At 35.7% G+C, this 12,343-nt stretch overlaps 1 protein-coding gene across 3 annotated transcripts in view; it reads left to right on the top strand.

Annotated features, from left to right (window-relative positions):
- Positions 1 to 12,343, top strand: part of SLF1 (SMC5-SMC6 complex localization factor 1) — an 83,909-nt gene that overhangs the window by 1,844 nt on the left and 69,722 nt on the right. Inside the window, exons 1-4 of one of the 3 annotated variants that reach the window (XM_058688560.1) lie at positions 2,361 to 2,878; positions 9,878 to 9,991; positions 10,414 to 10,489; positions 11,622 to 11,862. In XM_058688560.1, the coding sequence (XP_058544543.1) occupies positions 2,822 to 2,878; positions 9,878 to 9,991; positions 10,414 to 10,489; positions 11,622 to 11,862 (488 nt within the window). In that variant the 5' untranslated portion in view covers positions 2,361 to 2,821. Of the gene's footprint in view, positions 1 to 2,360; positions 2,879 to 9,877; positions 9,992 to 10,413; positions 10,490 to 11,621; positions 11,863 to 12,343 lie in introns of those variants that run through there. The other 2 variants (XM_058736975.1, XM_058681481.1) reach the window with 2 other exon arrangements.

Here is a 12,343-nt window from a genome sequence, read left to right as displayed (position 1 = left end):
GATTTTGAGAGAGTGAGAGCATGAGCAGGGGGCAGCGCAGAGAGAGGGAGAGAGAACCTCAAACAGGCTCCATATTGTCAGTGCAGAGCCCGATGTGGAGCTCCAACTCAGGAACTACGAATCATGATATAAGCTGAAACCAGGAGTTGGACACTTAACCAACTGAGCCACCCAGGCGCCCCAAAATACCCCTGAAACTTTTTTTTTTAATATTTATTTTCGAGAGAGAGAGAGAGAGAGCTCTCGTGCACAGGGGGGCAAGAGGCAGAGAGGGAGACACAGAATCTGAAGCAGGCTCTCAGCTGTCAGAGCGCAACATGGGCCAAAGTCAGATGCTTAACGGACTGAGCCACCCAGGTGCCCCTCCCTGAAACTTTTAGGTTGACTTAGTTTTTACTTTCTTTGTGTCAAAATTACTTTGAAATAGGCTGTTTCCTTGTTCTTGATGGAGAAAAGCCCATATGAATTAGTCTAGTAATTAATTCATCTGAGATCCATTTTGAAAAGAAAATAATGAAAATTTACTTTTTCGTAATAAAAAAAAATGGCACCCTTTAGATTGTTCCTAGAAATGCGTTGAAATTTTAGACATTAGTGTTATTTTTTAAATTATGTTTAAATATTTTCAGTAATACCGTTCATTTAAATATCTCCTCACCCTCATAGTAGATTCCTTTTCCTGCGGTATATTTTTCTCTTGTACTAGCTAAAAATAGGTTAATTTGTAAAATTATAATGTGGTTAAAAGTATTAGGCTAAATTCTGAAATTTAAGTTCGTGGTATTGTAGAAAAGGCGTTTAGAAACAAACAGGCAGAGCTTTGAACCAAACCTTGGTTTCACCATTTTGCTAGCTGTGTACCCTTGAGCTAGTTTCTTAATCGCTAAGATTCTCTAGTATCCTCATCTGTATAAGAAGGGTAAACAGCACTTAAATTGTCAGTAAGGGAAGGAACTAACATGTAGTATACAGACTATAGTTAGGTCCTCATTAAAAGTGAACTCTTGCTTGTTTAACTTTGTATCTTATGCTTCTACTAAGTAATTAATACAAAGTTCCTAGTGTACTTAAAGCAGGTTTGACTTTCATCCCCCATAGCTAGCCAACATAGACGGTCTATCCATTCTTTTTTCCCTGAACATGGCCCCTCTTGTCCATCTTGTTTCCTTAAGGGTGGCTTTATCCATAAAAGTAGCATCTCCAGTGCACTTGTTCCTTGTATGGTACTGGATAGATGGAATATCTCCATAAGTCCTCTTAGCCTGCCATTTCTTCCTCACCAGAGTCATTCTGCTGCAACTTCATTTGCTCCCTCTTCTGCTAAATTTACCGTCAAAAAGACTGAGTATGACTGCTCCTTTCCCAAGTAATGCCATTGGAATAAGAGCGTGCCTTAGGTCTCACCACTGGAGACCTATACACACTGGAGTCAAATACACACAAGTACACATATTTTGTATCTTTAAAGGAAGAGGCAGGAATGGACACTGCATCTTTAAGAAAAAAATTCCAAAGGCCAGCTGAATGAAATTTAAAAAGGCCTAATTTGGCTCTTAGGCCAAGAGGGTACAGAATTCCTAAATTTCACTTGATGTTACCGCATTCAGAGCCAAACAGTAATCTACTCACTCAGTATGAATACAGTGATTTGTATATACCTTTTGTGATACTGGTTAAAACAGAGATCCAACCCTTTGACCCTTTTTCACTTATTTGCTTTCCCTGTTAAACGCTAATTTAGGTAGGAGAAACCATGAAAATTTTAAAACTCTTGACAAAGCAGCAATATTGATTGTATTTAAGACTTGGTATATCCTTTCCAGAAAAGGGAAGTTTAGAAGTGATTTTCTTTAGTAGATTTAAAATCAAAAGAGAGGTAGGTTTAAAAACAAAATAGTTCGCTAGAATAACATTAAGAAACTTTAGTTTTCAGTTACTTACTGGTTGCCTTGAAAGGATGAATATTCACTGGCATGGAAAAATGAACATGATAATATTTTACATAAAACTTAAAATACAGGGGCGCCTGGGTGGCGCAGTCGGTTAAGCGTCCGACTTCAGCCAGGTCACGATCTCGCGGTCCGTGAGTTTGAGCCCCGCATCAAGCTCTGGGCTGATGGCTCGGAGCCTGGAGCCTGTTTCCGATTCTGTGTCTCCCTCTCTCTCTGACCCTCCCCCGTTCATGCTCTGTCTCTCTCTGTCCCAAAAATAAATAAAAAACGTTGAAAAAAAAAAATTAAAAAAAAAAAAAAACTTAAAATACAGAACTATATCATCTCAGTTTTGTTTATATATATATGTTATTTTTTCACATACATAAACTTTTAAGTAAATCCTTTATCTTAATTATTAGCATACAACTTAAAGGATGCATTATGGTTGATCATAAAATCAATGTAATCAGAGGATCAGACGTTTATGCTTATTTTCCTACCACAAACCTTGTTGAGCATCCCTGCCCATTTTTTGCAGCACTTTATTCTTTCACTCAGTGGTTTACACCCTGGTTTTTTATCCTCCCTCCTGAACCAGACCTTTGCATTCAACTGTATTCCTGCCTCTACTTCTTCCTGACTTCTCTTTTCTATACACTCGGTCATACTCTTCAGGTATGTTCTAGCTATGTGTCATTGTAAAGAATTCATAGACCCTAAAAAGCTAGTACATAATAAAATGTTCTTAATTATGATGACTGCTATAGGTTTATTTGCATTTCCAACCAACACCAACTGCACAGGAATTTCAGGCATCAGGGATAGGCCCATGTGGGAGATATTTTGGGAAAGTCCACACCACAGAGACAGTTGCTTTCTCTGCATAAATGCCAGCTCTGTTCACAATCATTATCTGCTTAGTTGTGTGTATTATATGGTTCAAGGTAAGTAACTATTTTTTTTAAATACTTACTATGTTTAAAAAAATTATTACAAAAGTATTTTCTTGTAACTAAGAATCTAGTGTGTAATTTTTCACTTTTTGACAGTAAAGATAAAACCTTTAACTTTAAATAAATGCTCTTTGTTTTCTCTTCTTTTTGTTGTGTTAGGATAGTAGCTTCTGTGTGAATGCTTGAAGGACCACTCCCTACAAGTTCTAGAAAAAGCTATCATTTCCTTAGAAATACCAATGATAGAATTATATTGCAGCATGTTTACTTACTTTCTTGCGCTGGAAGACATCTGGCAGTTAGCCCTTGATCCTCCGTACCCCAGAACATATCACCCACATAAAACTTGACCCTTCTTATAAGGATGTTGAATTGTTTGAGTCATTAGTAGTTATTAAACCAGTATTATATAATCCTCTCTTTGGGCTTATGGGCATATCAGGCTGTTGTTTCTTGTTTTCTTAATCCTGCAGGGTCATAGGAAGAATCATTAAACCACTGATTTAATAAATATAAATAACACTACTCATGTATCTATAAATGTCTTTTTCTATGTATACAAACATCAATTTTTTCATGTATCTGTATGAATTATATCAGTGATCCAGCCAATAAGTTTATCATAGGATTATAGTATTAAAAAGCATTGCTAAATCTATTGTAAACTGTTACTTAAACTAGAACACTTGCTAATAGGATGCTACTCGATTAGGTTAATGGAATTTATTTTTATTTTTTTTTTAATGTTTATTTTCAGAGAGAGAGAAGGAGGGAGGGGGGGAGAGAGAAAGAGAGAGAGGGGAGAGAGAATTCCAAGCAGGCTCTGTGTTGTCAGTGTGGAGCCTGATGGAGGGCTGGAACTAACAAACCCATGAGACCATGACCTGAGCCAAAATTGAGTCTGAATGCTCCATCGACTAAGCCACCCTGGTGCCCCTGCAATTTGTTTTTAAAAAATTGTGCTAGTCAGTTTGTGCCATTGCTAGGATTCATACTTCTGTGAAAGTTTAGCTAATAGCCCAGTTTTTCTGATAAACTTGTAAATAAGTGCCCTGTATTTTTATTTGTTTTTTAACATTAGTATTTGCATAATGTTTGAATCAGGACATGCTGTTATTTCACACTTCCCTTCTTCTTGCTTGTTTAGTTTCAGTTTCATTTTTAATTGTTTTTCAGAGGAAAGAAATTGCTTTAAAAGAGCTTTCCTCATTTCTATTAAGTAGTTGGTCCTCTTTTCATTTTAGTGTAGACTCTTGGCTGTGATAGAAAATGCTGTTAAATATACAAAATGGATGTATTTATTCCACTGCAAAGAAAGTATGATTTAAGATGAAAAGTTTGCATGATGCACATCCAAGTCATTTAATAATTTATACATCAAAATGTGCGAAAATGCCAATAATCATAAACATTCCAGGGTCCCTGGGTGACTCCGTCAGTAGAGCACTGGACTCTTGATTTTGGCCCTGGTGATGATCTCATGGTCGTGGCATGGAGCCCAGCGTCTGGCTCCATGCGGAGTGTGGAGCTTGCTTGGGATTCTCTCTCTCTTCTCTGCCCTTCTCCCCAACTTGCATGCTGTCTCTTTCTCTAAATAAACATTAAAAAGATAATAATAAACATTCCAATTATAGAATAGCTGTTAATTAACTTGATCAAAAAGAGGAATATGGTATAATTTTTTCCCCCTTGTAGTTCTATATAACATCTAGTTCTCAGGAAGCAGAAGAATAAAATTTAAAGGAGAATCTTTAAATAGAACATTCTGGATAATAATGTTACAGTGATTTTGTATTCATTGCTTTCTGTATGTATATTCTGATTATTTAACAGTCTATATATGTCAATATTTTAGAAAAGCCAGATGGGCAAAATGTTAGGTTTTTAAAGCTAATCAGCCTCTCTTTTGGCAACATGTCTTCGAATAGCCTACTAAATAGCTTTTTGAATCCTTAAAATACATAAACAAAATAAATGTAGTAGGTAATATAAATATGACTAAAACACTTGTGTTCCTCTGATAAAAGTGGCTCTCAAGAAATATAAAAAGTTAGATTGCTTTTCCACTAGAATACCGAGATGATCTTCACCAGTATTTTGAATCTCACTTACCTAATATTTGTTAAAGGACCTACCATTTTCTTTTTGTTTGTTTTATTTATTTATTTTTTTTCAACGTTTTTTATTTATTTTTGGGACAGAGAGAGACAGAGCATGAACGGGGGAGGGTCAGAGAGAGAGGGAGACACAGAATCGGAAACAGGCTCCAGGCTCCAAGACATCAGCCCAGAGCCTGACGCGGGGCTCGAACTCACGGACCGCGAGATCGTGACCTGGCTGAAGTCGGACGCTTAACCGACTGCGCCACCCAGGCGCCCCATGTTTTAATTCTTTTTTATTATTCTTTGGGGGGCACCTGGGTGGCTCAGTTGGTTAAGCATCTGACTTTGGCTCACGTCATGCTCTCTTGGTCCATGAGTTAGAGCCCTGTGTCTGGCTCTGCCCTGACAGCTCAGAGCCTGGAGCCTGCTTGGGATTCTGTGTCTCCCTCTCTGCCCTTCCCCTGCTCTTTCTCTCTCTCTCTTTCTAAAATAAACATTAAAAAAAAAAAGAAAATACCAAGATGATCTTCACTGGTGTGTTGAATTTCACTTACCTAGTATTTCTTTTTTTTATTTTTATTTTTTTTTAACATCTATTTATTTTTGAGAGACAGAGAGAGAGACCACAAGCAGGGGAGGCGCAGAATCCAGACCAGGCTCCAGGCTTCAAGCTGCCAGCACAGAGCTCAACACCGTGAGATCATGACCTGAGCCGAAGTTGGCCACTCAACCAACTGAGCCACCCAGACACCCCACTTACCTAGTATTTCTTAAAGGACCTACCATTTTCTTTTTTGCTTATTTAAATGTTTTTTAATTCTTTTTTAATGTTTGTATTTAAATTTCAGTTAACACAGTGTAATATTGGTTTCAGGTGTACAGTATGATTTAGCACTTCCATACAACACCTGATGTTCATCACAAGTGCACTCCTTATTCCCTATCACCTATTTAATCCATCCCCCACTCCTTTCCCCTGTGGTAACCATCATTTTGCTCTGTATAGTTAAGAGTCTGTTTTTTGGTATGCCTCCCTCTCTCTCTCTTTTTTTTTTTTTTTACTTTGCTCATTTTTGTTTCTTAAATTACATCGATGAGTGAAATCATATGATATTTGTTGGTCTCTGACTTATTTCACTTAGCATAGTACTCTCTAGCTCCACCTATGTCGTTGCAAATGGCCAGATTTCATTCTTTTTTACGGCTGAGTAATATTCCATTGTATATATACCACATCTTTATCCATTCATCAGTCTATGTACACTTGGGCTGTTTCCATAATTTGGCTATTATAGACAATGCTGCTATAAACATTGGGGTACATTTATCCCCAATAAAAAATTAGTATATATATTTTTTTATTCTTCGGGTAAATATCTACTATTGCAATTGCTGGATCATAGGGTAGGTCTATTTTTTACTTTTTGAGGAACCTCTATACTGTTGTCCAGAGTGACTGCACCAGTTTGCATTCTCACCAACAGTGCAAGAGGGTTCTGCTTTCTCCACATCCTCACCAACAGCTGTTGTTTCTCATATTGTTGATTTTAGCCATTCTGTCCCATGTGAGGTGATATCTTATGGTTTTGATTTGTATTTCCTTAATGATCAGTGATGTTGAGCATCTTTTCATGTGTCTCTTGTCCATCTGGATGTGTTCTTTAGGAAAATGTCTATCATGTCTTCTGCCCATTTTCTAATTAGATTATTTGGGTTTTTTTGCATGTTGAGTTCTATAAATTCTTTATATATTTTGGATACTAACCCTTTATCAGATATTTCATTTGCAAATGTCTTCTCCCGTTCCTAAATTGCCTTAGTTTTATTGATTGTTTACTTTTCTGTGCAGAAGCTTATTTTGATGAAGTCCCAATATTTTATTTTTGCTTTTGTCCCTTGCCTCAGGAGACCTATCTAGAAAAAGGTTACTGCCTCTGTTCTCCTCTAGGGTTTTTATAGTTTCAGGTCTCACATTTAGGTCTTTCATCCATGCTGAATTTATTTTTGTGTCCTGTGTCAGGAAATGTTCCGGTTTCATTCTTTTGCATGTTGCTGTCCAGTTTTCCCAGCATCATTTGTTGAAGTGACCATCTTTTTCCCGTTGGATATTCTTTCCTGGTTTGTCAGAGATTAGTTGACCATATATTTGTTGATTCATTTCTGACTTTCTAGTCTGTTCCACTGATGTGTCTATTTTTGTGCCAGTACTATACTGTTTTGATCACTATAGCTTTGTAATATAACTTAAGTCTGGAACTGTGAAGCCTCCAGCTTTGCTTTCTTTTTCAAGGAGGACCTATCATTTTTTAAAGGAAATTTGCCTGAAGGATTTATTTATATCCATAGAATTAATAGAAGCAGCATTTCTCCCTACTTGTGGTCATATGCCTTGTAATCCACTTGTGGCTTTATTCTACATGTGTTAATGTGTTCTGCATCAAACTGAGTCATTGTTTCAAGCAACAGAGCATATTCTTCGTAAAGTTTTTATGTATTACCAGTCTATATAAGTGGATATTATCACTCAGCAGCTATGTCATATATCCCATAAACATGGTTAAAGAGATTTATTAGGAGTTCCTTCTGCAAGAAGCCACTTATAATTTACTTAGTGTTGATTGTATTTTCATGAGTGGTTTTTCATATGATAACAAGCCCTGTTTTGTGCATTTTGTAATTTTGTACCAGAACCTTTTAACTTTAAAAAAAATGTTTCATTGAGGAACCTTATCCTTAGAGACACATTCTTTATGTTAAGTATCTTGATTTTTAGGATTTTAAAGGGTTAATGCATTACATCCCTTTCCCTCTTTTGGAGCCACTAGAGAAATAAGAAAATTCATTATTTTGGGGCCAAAATATCAGCTTTTTTACTGATTAAAAATTGGTTTGGAAGAGTTAGCTTTGTGTAACTCAAGTGTGCTTCTTAATACCTAATCTCAGAATTCATTTACCCCCCACACTGCAGGATTACTACTGGCAGTTTCTTGGGACATGTCAGAAAGCATTAATAGGAACTTGTCTTTGCAAGAGGATGGTCCAGCAAAGCATACATATCCAGTTAGTTCTCTCAGGTAACTTCTCCTCCCAAAGCAAGGAGTGATGAAGGGTAGAGAGAAACCAGGCTTATTTCCAGCTGAAGTTCTTCCTCTTAGAAACCTTAAGCAAAGAAAATGAAGCTTCACTCATAACCCTGAATAGTGCTTTTAATTGTTCACAGTGAGACTTTCTTTCAGGTTTTACTCAAGAATGAATCTCAACTTTTACTTAAATACATATATGTATGTATAGTTCATATATATTTAGTACCTATATACGTTTGGTCTTTGACACTAGACTTTCTATAAAGAACACTTGTCTTTATACTCGTCTTGTTCTATGTAACACTTGTCACCAGCTGTCTGTTACTATTCCCGGCCTCAAACAGGTATAATTTTTTTAGTTTCCTTTTAATTGTCTTTAAAGGGTCACCTGCTTTTGCTCTACGGCATTAATTAAACACTAATTTAGAGCCATAGTGACATAATTGTTAGAGAAATGAAAAATTACCAATTTCTCTAGTCCCTGCTTTCTTCATCTATAAAGAGAAAGTAGATTTTCTATATGATACTATCTAGTTCTGAAGTTCTGATGTCATGTAAACAAACAAAATTCTGCATTCTAATTAAAAATACTGTGAGGGCGCCTGAGTGTCTCAGCAGGTAAAGCATCTGACTCTTGATCTCAGCTAAGGTCTCAGAGTTTCTGAGTTCAAGCCCCACATTGGTCTCAGTGCTGGCAGCACGGAGCCTGCCTGGGATCCTCTCTCTCCCTGACCCTTCCCTGCTTGTTCTCTCTCTCTCTCTCTCTCTCTCTCTCTCTCTCTCTCTCCCAAAATAAGTAAATTAACTTTTTTAAAAACACATTTAAAAAATAAATAAAAATACAGTGAGGTGTAATCTTTTTTGCTTAATAAATGTGCCTCTTCAAAAACAAAATGTTTTATGAATAACATTTAAATGTAGATTAAGGTTCCTACTAAAATAAATTTGAGGGGCGCCTAGGTGGCTCAGTTGGTTAAGCGTCCGACTTCGGCCCAGGTCATGACCTCACAGTTGGTGAGTTCGAGCCCCACATCAGGCTCTGTGCTGATGGCTCAGAGCCTGGAGCCTGCTTCAGATTCTGTGTCTCCCTCTCTCTCTGCCCCTCCCCTGCTCTGTCTCTCTCTCTCTCAAAAATAAATAAACATAAAAAAAATAAGTAAAATAAACTTGAAAACTGATTTTTTTTTTCAGTTTATTTTGTAGGTGATGAAACTAACGTATAGCAGAGTTAAGAAATGTATATTGGGAATAGAATCCAGGTTCATTATATGTACCTACTTACTATACTAAGTTACTTGGTGTAATTGATGTGGGACCATAAGTTTTATCATCTCTACTTACTTACACATACTCTCAATATATATCCATAAGCACCTTAAAAATTGTTATAAGGTAAGATTAGGTTTCATTGTCCATATTGTACTTGTTGCATAAGACTTTAACAAAGAGTGCTTTTAAAACGAAGCTAGTATTATTATACTAATATTGTTTAAATATCCCCTTCTGAAGAATTGTATTCATTCATCAGTGTTTTAGTGTCAAGTGATGTTCTCATGGAAACTTTCAGTGTTCAAGATAGAAAAAAAAATCTATTTACAGTTGTATTTTGAGAAGATAACTTTATAAACCAATTTCTATTGAACATAAGCAATCTTAACAGTGGTATTGACAATATAGCCTTAGATGTTTAATTCTTTTTATGTTTAAGTTTTATTTTTTTTATTTTTTGCACTCATAGTTAAAAAAATGTCAATCCTGTGAATAATATCTTTAACATGTTTTATCTTTATGTGTATGTATGTTAGATGGAAGATGGTGCTCCAAAGCATATCATCCAGATGACGGGATTTAAGATGGAAGAAAAGGAAGCTCTAGGCAAATTGCTTTTAAAACTAGATTGCACTTTTATTAAGAGTGAGGTGAGTACAGAAACTTACCAACTATTTAAAATAGAATTGAAAGGGGCGCCTGGGTGGCGCAGTCGGTTAAGCGTCCGACTTCAGCCAGGTCACGATCTCGCGGTCCGTGAGTTCGAGCCCCGCGTCAGGCTCTGGGCTGATGGCTCGGAGCCTGGAGCCTGTTTCCCATTCTGTGTCTCCCTCTCTCTCTGCCCCTCCCCCGTTCATGCTCTGTCTCTCTCTGTCCCAAAAATAAATTAAAAAAAAACGTTGGAAAAAAAAAAATTTAAAAAAAAAAAAATAAATAAATAAAATAGAATTGAAAAATAATATTGGCCTAAGAATGATAAAATGTCCTCTTGATATTATAAGAATAAAATAAATGTGCTATAAAGGAAATCTTACCTTAGTAACGTTTCTTCACTTGGATTTTTTTCTTCCAGAAATACAAAAATTGTACACATCTTATAGCTGAACGCTTGTGTAAAAGTGAAAAGTTTTTAGCAGCTTGTGCAGCAGGTAAATTAACTACTTTCCTACTTGAATGAAAATCTTCATGTGAAAAAAGAAGTACCTTCATCACCAAAAGATAGTATGCTTATTATATCAAATAAATGTGGTTTTTCCTGATATTTTTCTGAAAATATGTTATAATATTTTTTTGTTTTATTTTTCTAAGGAAAACTTTGTAACACACGAAAATGTATCAAAGAGGCAGAAATCCTTAACTTTACCAAAGACTTAGTGTCTTACATAAATGTTTTATGTCAGAAAAAAAAAATTAACAAAAAAGATAGGCACAAAATGCCAAAAAAAAAAAAAAAGCTTTTCTTGAAGCTTCAGTGAACTGTTCTAGTCAAGTTTTCTTTGATCTGTTGTTGAAAAGAGACTTTGTTCTCTTTCTACTGCCTCTGTTCCCACCCATGCTATGAAGCAATGATCATGCTGTTTTGTTTTTCTAAGATTTTAAATTCCCTAAGTCCAACTTGGGATTTAGTGTCCTCCCTTCTATCTTTGTCATCCTTGATGTTCCTTTTATTGTTTCTTTTACTGTGATTGATCTGGCATGTCATCAGTCCACTAATTTTCAGAAAAAAATTATATATAATGCCAGTAAATTTATTATTTTTTAGAATAACTCACCAAAAGGATACTTGGATTTATTTTTATATCTGAAAATGAAAACCTATACTGTCCATGCTGTTGAAAACAATTACTGATGCCCAGTTAAAGAAGGTGCAAGAGTGTTTGTAAATTTCTTTTACAAAGTGTAACGTTGCTGTAAACATCATTGCAAAAGTTATTAGCATAGGAGGAAAAATATAAATCTCAGCCAAATTGGTGAATAGTAATAGTAGACATAATTTAAGTAATACCACTTGTATTTTATTAAGCCTTGGGTTTGTATTTTCTTCAGTAATGTTTTTAGACTTAGAATTATTATGGGAAAAATTGCATACAATGTTCAGTGACATTGTAACCCTCTACCAAAAATTTGGGGAAACAAACATAATTCAGAGATCGTGTTGGTAACATAGCCTAAAGGTCTCATGTTGAAAAAGGTCAAACTTTATTTGATATTTAGTCCTTATTGTTTACCATTCATTAGAAACAAAATTATTTTGTGACTGACAGTTGATTTGCTTTCTAGGAAAGTGGGTACTAACTAAGGACTACATAATTCATAGTGCCAAAAGTGGCAGATGGCTTGATGAAACAACTTATGAATGGGGCTATAAAATTGAAAAAGACTCTCATTATTCGCCTCAAATGCAATCTGCACCTAAAAGATGGCGTGAAGAGCTGAAACGCACTGGTGCTCCAGGAGCCTTCCATAGATGGAAAGTTGTCCTCCTTGTTAGAGCTGATAAACGAAGTGATTCTCTTGTAAGGTAAGATGAGTTCAATCTCATGAAAGCTAAAGCAATGAACAAAAGAAAATAATTTTGGTTTGCATGAATACCTTTTTGAATTTCTTTGTAATTTGTGATTTAGTCCAATTGAGCCATGATGATTTACTCTTTAAACTCAGAGTTAAGTCATTCTGTACATTTAAGTATATGTGTCTACTGGAACAAAATCTATTTTATAGTATTGATTTAGATTACTCTTGGGGTTTCTGTTTAACTTTCCATGTTATTTGTTTTGGGTAACTCAAGCAAAATAAAACTTAAAAGATTTTGATTTTAGTTTTGAAGCAATTTAAAATTTTATAAGTATTACCAAGGCTTTTTCTGGGTCTATATAGTGCAGGCTTCATGGTTCATACTGTTTCCTTTGTTTCTTCCTGTTTTTTACATCGTATTTTTAAAAGTCTTCTGAGTAAACTGTATTCTGGGACTGTGATAACTATTAGGGGTGATGCAAGGGCCT

This window comes from Neofelis nebulosa, chromosome 1 (assembly GCF_028018385.1).
Source record: "Neofelis nebulosa isolate mNeoNeb1 chromosome 1, mNeoNeb1.pri, whole genome shotgun sequence".
NCBI classification, from domain to species: domain Eukaryota; kingdom Metazoa; phylum Chordata; class Mammalia; order Carnivora; family Felidae; genus Neofelis; species Neofelis nebulosa.
The sequence above is the reverse complement of the archived record's forward strand: the minus strand, read 5'-3'. Positions and strand labels throughout refer to the sequence as shown.